Here is a 13785-nt window from a genome sequence, read left to right on the forward strand (position 1 = left end):
TGAAGTGAAAATTGAGCACCTGATTATGTAAAATGGTAAAATAATGTGGCTTTAAAAAACCTACAGGATAACTTTACTGCAATCTTTCACTCAATATTTTTGAGGGATAATGAATAAAGTAACATTATTGTTAGAAGTTTACAAATTAATTTCAGAAACACACATGTAATTAACATCTATTGACATTTACTGTCTGTAACATACATAACAGGCGTCTCTTACCGAACATAGTTGAATCATTACGAATATTCAAATATGTGAACTCTCATTGTCAGAGTGTTTCCTATTGGCTATATGTTTATCGTGTGCGCCACTGACGCGGGAAACCCGAGTTTATATCCCAGTGGGAGCTCATATTTTTCGGTTCTCAAGTTAAACTATAGATCCATGTCTCATATTGCCTCGGTGCCAGGCAGCTATCAATCTCAAAGCATATCAGTGTGTGTTTTTACACTCCAATCTCCCTCCTTCCACTTCAATTATGTTGTTTGTTTACTTGTCTAAGTTTAGCATCACTGTTCAACACCGAGGCTATATATCACGTGGATCTACAGTTCAAGGTGACGCCTTTAAATTTCAGTGATCTCGTGACGGGAATCTAACCAGGAACGCTGTGCATCAAAGATACGTACTAACCATTAAGACTAGCGGGGATCGAGTGCGATGATTTCACAGTCTGGTTTCACAATATGTGTTTGAAGCAACTGTAATTAAGAAGAAAATTTACGTTTCTTAATTACCATCAGCACGTCACCGGCTTTTAGGATGACTCTTTCCCACCAACAAAAGGAAACTAAAACAAAAGGTGGAAGCAAGAACAAAAGATTCAAACGTAAAAGAAAATGCAAAGATATTTTCCAGATTAGCTGTGACGCCTTCTTCAGCCTTGGATTGTGTTTCGTGTTTATGTGCTTCTTAAAAGAAATTCATTCTTTTAAGTTTGTTTAGTAGCTAAGATTATGATGCAAAGGCCAGCATTTCTTAAGTGTATCTAGAAGTCATCGAAGGTCAGCGACTTTGGCGAGCATTATGGCTTCACTGTTTATTTGTAGATGCAACAATGGGTGTGTGGACCATCGCTACGGCTGTTCTGTTATTACCTCTCCTTCCTCTGGCCTTCAAGGCAATAAAGATGGGGTTAAAACTGGTTTTCTACACTTTCCAACTCCCTGGACCACCTCCCACACCAATCTTGGGACATATCCTGGATATTATGAACGTTATAAAAGGTAAGGTCTTATCTATATATTTTTACTGTTGACTATGAAGCTTACATACTATTTCTTTGTTTACGTAACTAACATACAGTGAGGTAACTAGGTGGTGGAGGCAAACGGGGCTTGTGCCCTGGGCGCCGGATTCGAAGGGCGCAAAATTGAGCAAATATTTGGCGGAGAGTATTGGTTTGGTTGGTCAGGGAGGCGCCAAGGCGAATTCTTGCCCCGGGCAACAACTAGCGTATTTACGTCGCTGTTAACACAATGATGGAATGTGCGTGTACCTTGTACGAGTTGATTCAAAACTACCATAAAAAAAAAGTTAGCATTTTTGGACGTATTGTTTGTAATCGAAAAATTAACATTATGGAACCTCGTTGACAGCAAAAGTGACGAAATTACTTCATTCATCCATGGGGTAACGATTATAACAACCCCGCTGTCTTTTGTAGGTTCAAACCCCGCTCGAGGTTATGTATTGCCCTTTCAGTATTCAGTGGCGTACGTAGAATTTTGTCAAAGGGGTTCAACTACTTAATTTCCTTTTTGTATATATTAAAATAGGGTATGATTTTCACAAGGAATGATGAAACAGCAATATTCTTGTTGTTTACCAATTTATTTTTTTACAGAATTTCATATTACACACACACAATACTTCACTGTCGAGATCGTCCATCAAACTTCTTTATTGTTACGGATTTATAATGACTTAATTACCTCAATAGACAAGTAAGTCTAAATCAAGTAAATTATTATATTTCTTTCTAATTTTTATGTGGTCCTCGTATTATTTGGCAAAAGAATGGAGCTGCCCTCTCCTTCCCTCTATGAACGACATCTCTGACCAACAGCAAGAAAAATATAAGCACATCGTTTAAAACAAATCCAACAAATTTTATTCGTAGCATTGAGTTTCCCATTAGTCCACTGAGAATAGTGAATTATCCTTACCATTAGCATAATCCAACTCGCCATCTATTTTAGTCCATAATTAATCTTTTAACTTAGTTCTTATATTATCTTCATGGGTAGTATCACAAAACAGTGCATACACCCTCACAGCTTCAATCAACTTTTCCATTTCTTTTTTCCTCTTGCACAAACAGTGCTCTTCTTTCCTGGAAGAGTCAATGTCACAGAAAACTGTAACTCACCGTGGGAAAGGCCTTCTTTACATTACGCTTGGTCTCGCTTGAATGTGCAACACGAAGCTTGATCCAATCTAGCCATAATGTCAATGTCCAATCTAGCCATAATGTCCAATCTAGCCATAATGTCCAATCTAGCCATAATGTCAATGTCCAATCTAGCCATAATGTCAATGTCCAATCTAGCCATAATATCTACTGGCAGAGAGTTTAGTTGGAAACTTCTACAAGACCCATGAAAAATTGTAAATCAATTTGTAAACATAGGCAATCTACGAATTAGTCCTTGAGTGGATCACGATTGAAAAAAAAAAAACAATCTTTGAGTTTTACGTCTCACGGTTATGCCGGTTAGGCTAAAGGAGACGGTGATAATGATAAATGAATGAAATGGTGGAATAAAGAAAGTGGGAGGAAACGGGAGAACCCCGAGAAAACCAACGCACACGGTGTTTGCCCACCACAAAGGTTAACTTGGCGGAAGCTGGGATCGAACCCAGTACCCCAAGCACCAGAGGTGAACGCTCTACCTCTGAGCCACCGCGGCCTCCTGGGTCACGCGTGGGTTGTGTCACTGTGCTGCAACTAAAATTTAAGAAAACGAAGAAAAAAATAAAAGAATTGTGTGCTTTCTGTTATTTTGCACGAGGAGAAACTGATTTTTACAATTTCTTGCTTTTCCTTTGAAAATTTTGCTCATGATATACCTATCATATTGGGGCCGCGGTGGCTCAGTGGTAGAGCGTTCACCTTGGTGCTTGGGGTCCTGGGTTCGATCCCAGCCCCCGCCAAGTGAACTTTGTGGTGGACAAACACCGTGTGCGTGGGTTTTCTCTGGGTTCTCCCGTTTCCTCCCACTTTCTTCATTCCACCATTTCATTCATTACTCATCATCACCGCCTCCTTTAGCCTAACCGGCATAACCGTGGGACGTAAAACCCAAAGATTTCATTTCATTTTCATACCTATCATATTCTGGGTTGTGATACAGTTTTTACCTTTTAGATATGTCACTGCTTTGCATCACAAAATATATAACACACAAATTACACACACACAATATGAGCTTTTGTTTCAAAATATGAAATTACAGTAGATTTACAAACTGTGAGGATTCAACATTCAAACTTGAAGGAATACATCTATATCTCCTGGTTGCAATAGATTAATAAGGTCAAAGATAGAACCTGTTCATCAGACACTGAACCCATATCAAAAAGCCATTACTTGCTTTCTCTTACTGTTTGGGTTCTATATTGTGATGGGTAAATTCCTGGGAAGATATTTTTCGAGAATATTCCCTGGGAAATTCCCGGGAAGATTCCCCAAAATGGGAATATTCCGGGAATTTATGTACAAACAAAGAAAAGTGAATTCTATTACTACATTACGATTTCAAAGGTAAATTCGTTTCTTATCACCGTATATTGTTACTGTTATGTCTAGAGGATTCTTCAAAATGTATATTCTGAACGGTATTATGTTGTTTTACTAATATTTTATTATATTTAGAGAGTACGCATAATTGCATATTTACTTACAATATGTTGTATGCAAGTAAATATGTGAAGAAATGGTATAGTAAGTCCACGTACTTTTACATCACTAAACAGTTTAAATTGAATGTAAGTGGTTTTTCTAAACTTGACTCTACTATTGATATTATAAACATATTAAATTTTTAAACGTTATAAACAAATTAGGTTGGGTAACTGTCAGAAGACACATATCTCACCATGTCTTAGAAGACATATTTGTGCATACATATTTATGTTCACAATATTTGCAAGATGCTGATCTAGTTTTATAATTTAGCACTTAACATTGCCACACACGACCTTTCTTTCTACCTGTTTCTCAAAATTTCATGCGTTTATTCACATGTAAGAGAAGTCCGAGGACCTTTTCAGAAATTCGAGTCAGAGACAGGAGACAGACCGACGTCTATTAGTAACGGTGGTTCCGAGTGCATTGATAGTACTTCATCTCTATTTCTATATAATTTCTACATTACTTTACAAACTGGCTCCTTCCCATCATTTGTAAATTAGTGCTTTGCTACTTTCTAGTGCAAATGGAAATGGAACTTAAAATATCATATTATTAGTTATATAAAGTACAGTCAACGAATTTTATTTTTTTAACATCCAAATTATTTAACACCTAAAAGTAAATCATAATAAATGAAAATAAAGTAATTAGACATATGGTTCTTATAAATTGGAAGATAAAGTAAAGAAATGGAAATAAATTCCTTCCCGGGAATGTATATGCCAGGGACAAAACCCGGGAATATTCCCATTTTTTATTTTCTTTTCCGCCGGGAATATTCCCATTTTTTATTTTCCTTCCCACCGGGGATATTCCCACTGCCCATCACTAGCTCTATAGCGATACAGGTTGTAACCGGAAATCGTTAATTTGAACCACTTCCGGTTTGAATAAATGGTTAAGGGAGGAAATAAAACGTACTCTTGGGAAGCTGAATCGATTGCAAAAAAATACATCTCGATATTGTCTTACTGTTTTCACTCTACGGAAATCAGTATTGAAATCAGAAATAGTAGTAAATTTCAAGCACCTCTGGTTTTGGTAGGATATTACAAAAGTCTTTAAACACCAACGATAACAAATATTCAATTGAAATAAATATCTTTACTATTATTATTATTTTACAGGAAGATTAAAACAAACTTACAGGATATAGAAACATTATTATTGTTATTTTTTCAGGGACGAGTATCCTGGACATTGTTTTACAGTATTGTCAGCAATTCCCTTTCATCTTTCGACTGTGGTATTTGGTGCAACCGATAGTACTCGTGGTGTCACCAGATGCCGTTGAGGTAACTATTTCATTTTTAGTTAGTTTTCAAACAGAAATCAATCGTTTGAAACGCATATCTCTATGGATTGTTTGTTGTGTACAAAATGTAATATTAGTTTAAATTTTAGCCCCATAACCAGCACCTTTAAATTTATTAATTCCATTCCGAATAAATAACTACTTAATTTATTTTCGAAGTAAAATTGACAGTGCAGGATCTATTTACTTTTTTTTTCGTTCTCAGTTATTAAAATACGCTACCCTTCAATATCAATGGTTAGGTGGTATCGTGTTCAAAGCTCACAGAAGTAATTTCAGGTTGACTTATCTTACAATCAGGATTGTCCAATAGGAAACTTCAGCACGCTTTGCTCTGACACAGGATGTAAGAATTAAATTCTTTTTTGTGCGTGTGCGTCGATAATGTTTTCCAAATGTGAATGTGGAGAAGAATGAAGAGAATTAGCTGGGTCGAGCGAAAAATGAATGAGAGAATGGTAGAAATAGTGAGGGAGAAAAGAGCAATTTTTTAGATATTAAGAAGATAAAGCGAAACTGGTTGGGGCATTGGTTAAGAGAGAACTCTATCATCAGGGATGTGCTAGAGGGTATGGTGGCAAGAAAGAGAGGGAGAGGGCGAAGGAGACTACAATTGATGGACGATATCGAAACAGAAAAATCGTACGTCAAGACGAAGAGGTTAGCGGAAGACCGTGGAGCATGGAAGCTTCTCAGTTGCAGCAAGTGACCTGCCAATAATGGCAGAATACTTATGATGATAATGATTGTGCATTTAGTGGGAAAGAGATGAGAGATCAGCCGATGACACCAAGTCACATCTATACGCGTGCATGGTAAGTTTCTGAAACTTCTAGAACTGAACTATGATATACACGAAGTTTTATGTCTCTCTTTTAACAACAAAATTATTTGTGTCAAAAAAAAATTCCACTGTCACAGAGATGTATTTACGGATGAGCCAACATAAAAATTCCGCCTCTGAATTTTGCTGTCCCGGACCATGGCTCATGTTGGCCCATCCGTAAATATATCTCTGTGACAGTGGAATTTTGTTTGACACAAATAATGTTGTTGTTCAAAGAGGGACATAAAACTTCGTTGAATTGAAGTTCTCTTAAACAATATCACACTTAAGCTTTGTAAATATAAGTAAGATTAGGGGATAAAGGAATCGAAACTACGACCAATGATTATAATTAAGTCATAAATTGTTCCAAGTTGTTCACTATGACCATAATTTATTCACTCCTGTTTACATTGACAGCGCCAAATACAAGTTGGTGTTCGTGAAGCCTACTATGGTCTTTGAATTTGCAAAACTCTGTCCTTGTTTCAATTTTTTTTTTTTTTTTTTTGATTAATTGTGTGCTGTGCCCCAATATAAGGCTGACCAACTTACTTGACATAGTAAACAAATTTGGACAAATTATAACTAATTATTGGAGATGGTTTAGATTGTTTTTCTGTTATAAGTATATATGTGTGACTTTGACTTATCCGCAGAGAAGGCGTTATCTTCTGCGACCCGGCAATCTCAGGATGGGAATGGAATTGCATTTAAACAAATTTACTTCCCAACTTTGTGTGGGACATTCTTTCCAGTAACAACCCTGAAAAAAAATATGGGACAGTGTATACATTAGAACAAATTATGTTTTATTATTTAGTCAGGTTTTCTGTACCTACGTAGGTCTTTGAATTTCTAATATAAAAGTCTTTTCCTGTCCTAGTTTAAATCTTGATTGTTCGATATGTTCAATTATACTGCAACATGGGCGGCGATTAGGGGGGGCAAGAGGGGGCAGTTGCCCCCCCCCCACTTTTTTGAAGTGACCACATAACTCTTTTAAATTATATCATCTATTTTTCTGATAAGCTGGAATCTTCATTATTCGATTTAAAAAGTACCAAAAAGCTTTCTACTTCTTTCTTTTTTCTCAAGCCTGGAGGCATTGTAGAACACGTTACATATGCTTTCACGACTTTCTGCGTCGAGATGTGTGATTACGTCATAACTTAACAAATATTTTTTTGTTATGACTTTTTAATTATTTTTGCAGGGCTTACTTTTGCACCTAGAAGATTGAAATTTTGCACACACATTCAGTGCATCTCTTAATATTTTCCACATTCTTTTTAGATTTCTGCGATAAAACAGGGGGGTCCAGAGGGGCAAAAAGGTAAAAAATTTTATCTTTTTAACAAAGATCCCTTTTTTCGCAATTTCCCCTCCTCAGATACATGATGGAGACATGTGAGTGGTACCGTTTGAAAGGCTGTTCTGTTCTAAAAAGAATGATGTACAAACCATGATCCTATTGTAAATAGAGATGTCTCAGGGAATTTTTACCTGAGATCCTTTTCTATACGAGATATTATTTTTGGCGGGCTTACTTTTCCACCTAGAAGATTGAAATTTTGCACACACATTTAGTACACCCTTTAGTATTTTTCAGATCCGTTTCAGATCTTTGCGTTAAAACAACGGGGTATAGAGAGGCAAGAAAGTACAAAAAAAGAATATTTTTTAAACAAATAATCCATTTTTTCATGATTTTCCCACCTCAGGTACAAGATGGAGACATGTGGGTGGTACCGTTTGAAAGTATGTTCTATCCTGAAGGGAATAATGTACGAACAATGAATCTAGGATAAATAGGGATAACTCAGGAAAATTTTATATTACATCTGGGTCATCTGGGGCATTGTGGGAATGTTCTTAGCTTATTGGTAAACATTTTCCCGCACTTAGTTTCCAAGATAGAAGCTTGAAATTTTTTTTATGCACATTTAGTACACTCCTTCGTATTTTTCAGTTGATTTTGAGATCTGTGCGTTAACATAGAGGGTCCAGAGGGGATCAAAATTTGAAAAAAAAAATCAGAAATATCCATATTTCCCTCTAAATTTCCCACCTTAGGGACACGATAGTAAAACGTAAATGGAACCGTTTGAAAGGTTGTTCTATTCTGAAGAGAATGAGGTACAAACCATGATCCTAGGATAAATAGGGATGATGCTGTAGCTGATTGAAATTCAATAATTTACCTTTAAAAAGCCATAATCTAAAATGGTTAATGTATATAGTTTAATTTGGAAATGAAAAGTTTTTGCATATATTACTGGTTGATACAAAAAATGGTACCATATAATATTTGTCGTTGCGTAAGTGGGTATTGGTTATTTGTCTTCCCGTGGAGTTAAGACAGCTACAGGAATTGCGTTTTAATTGCAATTCAAAGGAATTAATATTACAATTGCGTCGTAGCATATGCTTGTAGTATTTACTGTCTTTCATTTTCTAAAAGTAATGGCATACATTTAATGACAAGTGTGGAATTAAAAATGTAAGTTGTTTATTAATCCCCAGTTTCAATATAACTTCTACAAAACAAGCCTCATTATTCATTAGTATGATTAATATTATCCTTTCTATTTATTTGTTTTGCAAATATGTTATTAAATAATCTGATCACACAATTTTCCAGACAGAATTTTATGATGCTCATGAGCCAGGAATCAAGGTTTAGTACCTAATGTACGTTGTTCTTGTCAATTTACTTAATTAAATATGAAATACGATATACGGTATTTTAACTGAAAAAGATAGTATCCTATTAGTTATACAACCTTTCGTCAAACAAAGTGTTAGAAACAACCAGGAAAACCAACATTGATATACAAATATTCAGATCATATCTTGCCCCCCCCCCCACTTTTAACGTCCAATCGCCGCCACTGTACTGCAACGCTGAAAAGTTATAGAACATAGCCCACAAAATAGGAACAAATTATGTTCTATTGTGTGACGTATCCTATGGTTCGTTCAATTAGTAATACTATTTTCTTATCTAAATTTACAATTAATTGTATGGTATGAACAAATTATGGGACACGGTGAACAAATTGAAACAAATTGTATTGTTATTATTTTTAATAAGGTTCCCTAAAATGGTTGTTTGAATTTGCAAAATAAAGCTTTGCCCTTGTCCTAAAAACTCTAGCTAACTAACTCTATGGCCTATCGAATCTGAAGGTTCAATGCTGGATTCACAAATTCTCTTCTATCCTTAGCCAACTGGATCCAGTTTCTACTTTGTATTCCTATTTCTGGAGATCCATCTTAATATTGTCCTCCCATCTGTGCCTAGGTCTTCCTAATGGTCATTTTCCGATTAGAATTCCAGTCAAGACTTTGAAAGCGTTCCTACCTTCTTCCATTCTAGCTACATGACCTGCTCACCTAAGCCTCCTAGACTTGACGACCCTAACAATGTTGGGTAAACCGTATAAATTATCTAGTTCCTCGTTATGAAGTTTCCGTCATTCCCCGTTCCTGTTTCTCGTGGGTCCAAATATTCGTCTCAGGAGTTTGTTCTAGAATGCTTTCAGTCTACGTTTTCCCCTCAGAATAAGTGACCATAACTCGCAACGATACAGCACAACAGGCATGATTATCGTTTTATATGTTTTAAACTTCGAATTCCTCGACGGAATTCGCGACGTCAAGAGATTGTCACCGCCCTACAGCTCATTTTTGGGATTTAAAAGAAATATTGAAAAAGGATAGGTTTATTTTGAACTTTATTAACCAACCCTCGTATAAATCCAAATGTTCCAGAAACTCTTTGTCACCGCTTTGGAATGCCTTTTCATCTGTGTTAGTAGACTTCCGGTAGATTTCGTAACCATATACGGACATACGACGCAGAAACAACGACTCTCTTTGTGAACGTTCTCTAACTCCGGAAAATCGGGAAAGTCGCAAAAATACTTTACTTCTTGTCATTGCTCCACGCTGATTTGATTATTTAAAATGTCCGCACTTCTTCAGCCAAGGAGTGTGAACTTGGTAGTATACGTCATCACCGGGGCGCTCGAGCACCTAGAACTTATACACAATAGCTGACTGGACAAAGGGGCAGTTGCTCTGCACCTAATCGACGATGCAATCGTCGACGTTCGTTCCAACGCGCTTCTGAGAGCAGCATTCAGGCTGCCTATACTCACTTTTACTAATAGTCAATGACGTGCACGTAAACGTTCTGTGTTAAAATTCAAAGTGATAAAGTTTTCTATCTATACGTGGAAGTGATAGTTCGTTGTTCTTTACATCAAATTTTTTACGTAAGCGTACTCGTCTGATAATACGGCGACAACTTGGAATTCTCATCGAGGAAGTAGCAGTTGACATTTAAGGTTGGGACTTCAACTTCAGAGACAGCTCATATACCCCCAAATGCGGGACAACGAGGGAGCAACTTCAACAGGCTAGCCGAAGAAACACGTGAGTTTATTAACATTTTAAGCCACCATCGTCATTTATTATCATAGCCACGCCGCCATCGTGTCAATAGTGTTAAATTGTTAATGGTGAATATATTGCAAATATAAAGGCATGTAATGTTTGTGCTCTTATAGTAACATTATATTTCTTTTATCGAAAAGCGACTTTATCATTTGTTACATGTTTAATACTTAATTTTCTTTATACGTGTAGCTAAACCACAAACTTTACGTTGCTTACATTTTCATCTACCATATTCCCAGTTATCGTAGGTGGAAACTGTAGGCATGGGCAAGTGATCGTATACGTCATGGTGCGACTGGGAATCACAATTAAGAAAAGGGGAAATATATGAGGAACAAACATTACTCCGAACCACGACGTAAATAACGATCACACCCGAAATGGCTAAACCGTGACAAGACACACTTTAATCTTCGGATAGAACTGCATTTAATTATTTCAGCGTTCATTTACTAAAATACGAAAATAGTAAACATTTGAACCACGTAGTTACAGATAGCTAACTCAGTACAAAATCATGCGCAGAATCATGCGTAGATTGTGTTAACTCGTGAAAAGAAAAGAGAAAGAAAAGAAAAAAAGAAAATAATAAATAGGATTTGAAAAAAGAAAACAGAAAGTAAATCCAATTACCACGGAAATATAATTAGTACAATTTGTTTTGTAAGAAATTAAAACATTTTGTTTGTTCGCGAACTTTTCTTCCGCTAATTTTTCATAGTACGTACAAGCGAACATGTCGAACAGCTGATCACACATACACACACACACTAATAGTAGTATGCACCTTCATTTCTTTATTATTTATCACGATGAATGAATAATAATTCGTTTATTTATGTTGATTGTCTATCGAAACATTTTTACAAAATGAAAATTTGAAATAAAATAAAAACTTTGTGCAACTGAAATAATGAAATAGTTTGAGAAAGGTGTTTGTTTACATTGTTATTTACTTCAAATGTTTGTTACTGCATGTTTTGTATTGTGATTTGGTTTCTTTTAAGTTAAGTAAATATGGAAGCGAATATTTTAGAACAATTTCAGGCAATATTAATAGAACAATTAGAGAAACAGTTTAAGAAATTAGAGAAATTAGAAAAGAATACTGAACGCTTAGAGCATAAAATTGATACTAATAACGAGCGAATAGATGAATTGAGAAACGAGTGCACGAAGAATAAGTTAGAACTAGGAAATAAGTTTGATTGCAAATTCGACCAATTGAGTACCGGTATTACAACCACCAATAATTCCATTATCGAGGTACATTCTGGACTAATTGATGTGACCAATCAAGTTGAAGCAGGAACTGTTGAGTTTAAAAATAGTGTAGCAAAATGTAAGGAAAGTCTCGTTGAGTTTCATGAATGCATGCAGACGGCACGACTTGAATGCAAAAAAGTGCAAGGCGAAAGTGAAATCGTAAATACTCTTGAATTCGCGCAGGTCCCCATTGCGGAAGATAGATGCCTTATAAGTCAGAGAGTTAGTTATAGTCAGGAAAAGGAAATACGTAGTGTTGAGGTAGCAGTAAGCAAAAGCTTGTTATGTGTATCCGTAGACAATTGTGATTCTAGTATACTTAGCGTTATTGATTTACCGGCTAGGGATGCCGATGGTTCACACACAATGAATGGTAGCGTTGGGAATACGCGTACCCATCCTCGCCAAGAAGCCAGGAAAGGCTTGCGAGTTGAATTGTTGTTTTTATGTGAAGATGTAGTTACAGTGTTGTCGTTTTTACGTCGCGGGCAAGTGGTCTTGCGCGACCTAACAGACTCAAATGTGTCTTTGGTACCATACACGGCCAACGTGAATTGCATTTTTATACTGCAGATCCATTCCGACTTTACTAACTTCGAATACGGTAGTAACAAACAGCTCCAGATTGATAATTTGAAGTGTAGGCCTATCCAGCGAATTGTGTTTTACGCGATAAGCGCGTTATTTGTGGATAACTTGTCAGAAACGTTTACGGTAACTGAGCCTAAAAGTAACATTCTCACTCAAGTGCATGCAGATAAAGGGAAATTGTCACCAGTGAAAAAGTTAAAATGTAATACCGAGGTCAAGAATAACAGTGAGATAGTCCACGATAACCAGTTGAATTTTGCTAATTCGGTAGTTTACCTGAATTCGGTCCCAATGCGTACCGATAGTAAACATGCCGTAAAAGGGCGTAAATTAGATTCTAGTATGGTCACCTTTTATCAAGCTAGTACGTCATCATTGCGAAATTGTCGAAAACGAAGGTTCAAATGTAAATCTACTCGAAAACAGCTGATCGTTCGTAATTATGTTCATGCTCGTCAACTTCAATGTAAAATGTACTCACAGCGCGCACAACTATGTAGTAGGTATGCAGCGAAGAGCAGGGCAAAAGTAAAACAAAAGCGTTCCCAAAAACGAAAGTTGGCACAAAGTAATCGTGGGAGAAAGAAATTTAAGTGTAAATCGAAGTTAGTGGAATATCAACAAACTCGTGAGAAAGCCAAGACGCGAAAAAGGTGTATGTCGACTCCGAAGAATACTAAGAAGCGCAAGTGTAAATACGTACGAGTATCGTGCAGCAAGTTACATGGTAAATACAGTGGTAGTAAGTGTAAACTTAAAAGGAAAGTTGTGCATGATCCTAAATTTAAGCGCCGTAAACGAAAACGCGTTACTATGTGGAAGTTCAGTAGATGCATTGCAAAGAGGAGAAAAGCCCCCCAAGTCATAAGAAGTAACTGGAAGAGTACTCGTAAGCGTATAAAATTGCAGGCGTACAAGTGTAACAGACATCGGTGGAAGATTAAAAATTCTAGCGCGACCTAAGCGTGAACTTTGCCCGAATTTAGACTGAATCCCGGAAAAGAGACGAAAATTAAATACCGAATTTGATTCGTCAGATTTTATAAGAAATGAAAATAAAGATTGTTATTCCTTTTATTTTAATCATTCCCCTCGAATCTCGAAAGTTAGGAATTTGTTTTTCAGTCTCAAGTGTGTGCCTGCCGTCACCGACGCGCCCGTCCAAAGGAACCACCAGTACCCATTTATAATCAGGTACGTTCGTTTAAATATCATGTTTTATTGTTTCTTTGCAGTTTTGGAGATGAGAGATAAATGTGGAAAGCAGAGGAAAGACAGCATTGGAAATTTTTAAATAGGTAATCAATTTAGACCGCGATTTCGGACTTTGAAAATTTTAATAAGGCCCCACCACTTTTGGAAACTCTGATTATCCCGTCTTGGATACGGAACTTCTGTATC

The 13785-nt window shown here is 36.5% G+C and overlaps 1 protein-coding gene across 2 annotated transcripts in view; it reads left to right on the plus strand.

Annotated features, from left to right (window-relative positions):
• Nucleotides 1-13785, plus strand: part of LOC145672906 (cytochrome P450 4C1-like) — a 151792-nt gene that overhangs the window by 75338 nt on the left and 62669 nt on the right. For both annotated transcript variants that reach the window (XM_081742107.1, XM_081742108.1), the window contains exons 2-3: nucleotides 1053-1229; nucleotides 5102-5214. In XM_081742107.1, coding sequence (XP_081598233.1) covers nucleotides 1061-1229; nucleotides 5102-5214 — 282 coding nt within the window. In that variant the 5' untranslated portion in view covers nucleotides 1053-1060. The remainder of the gene's footprint in view (nucleotides 1-1052; nucleotides 1230-5101; nucleotides 5215-13785) is intronic.

This window comes from Thermobia domestica, chromosome 16 (genome assembly GCF_964235325.1).
Source record: "Thermobia domestica chromosome 16, izTheDome1.hap1.1, whole genome shotgun sequence".
NCBI classification, from domain to species: Eukaryota; Metazoa; Arthropoda; class Insecta; order Zygentoma; family Lepismatidae; genus Thermobia; species Thermobia domestica.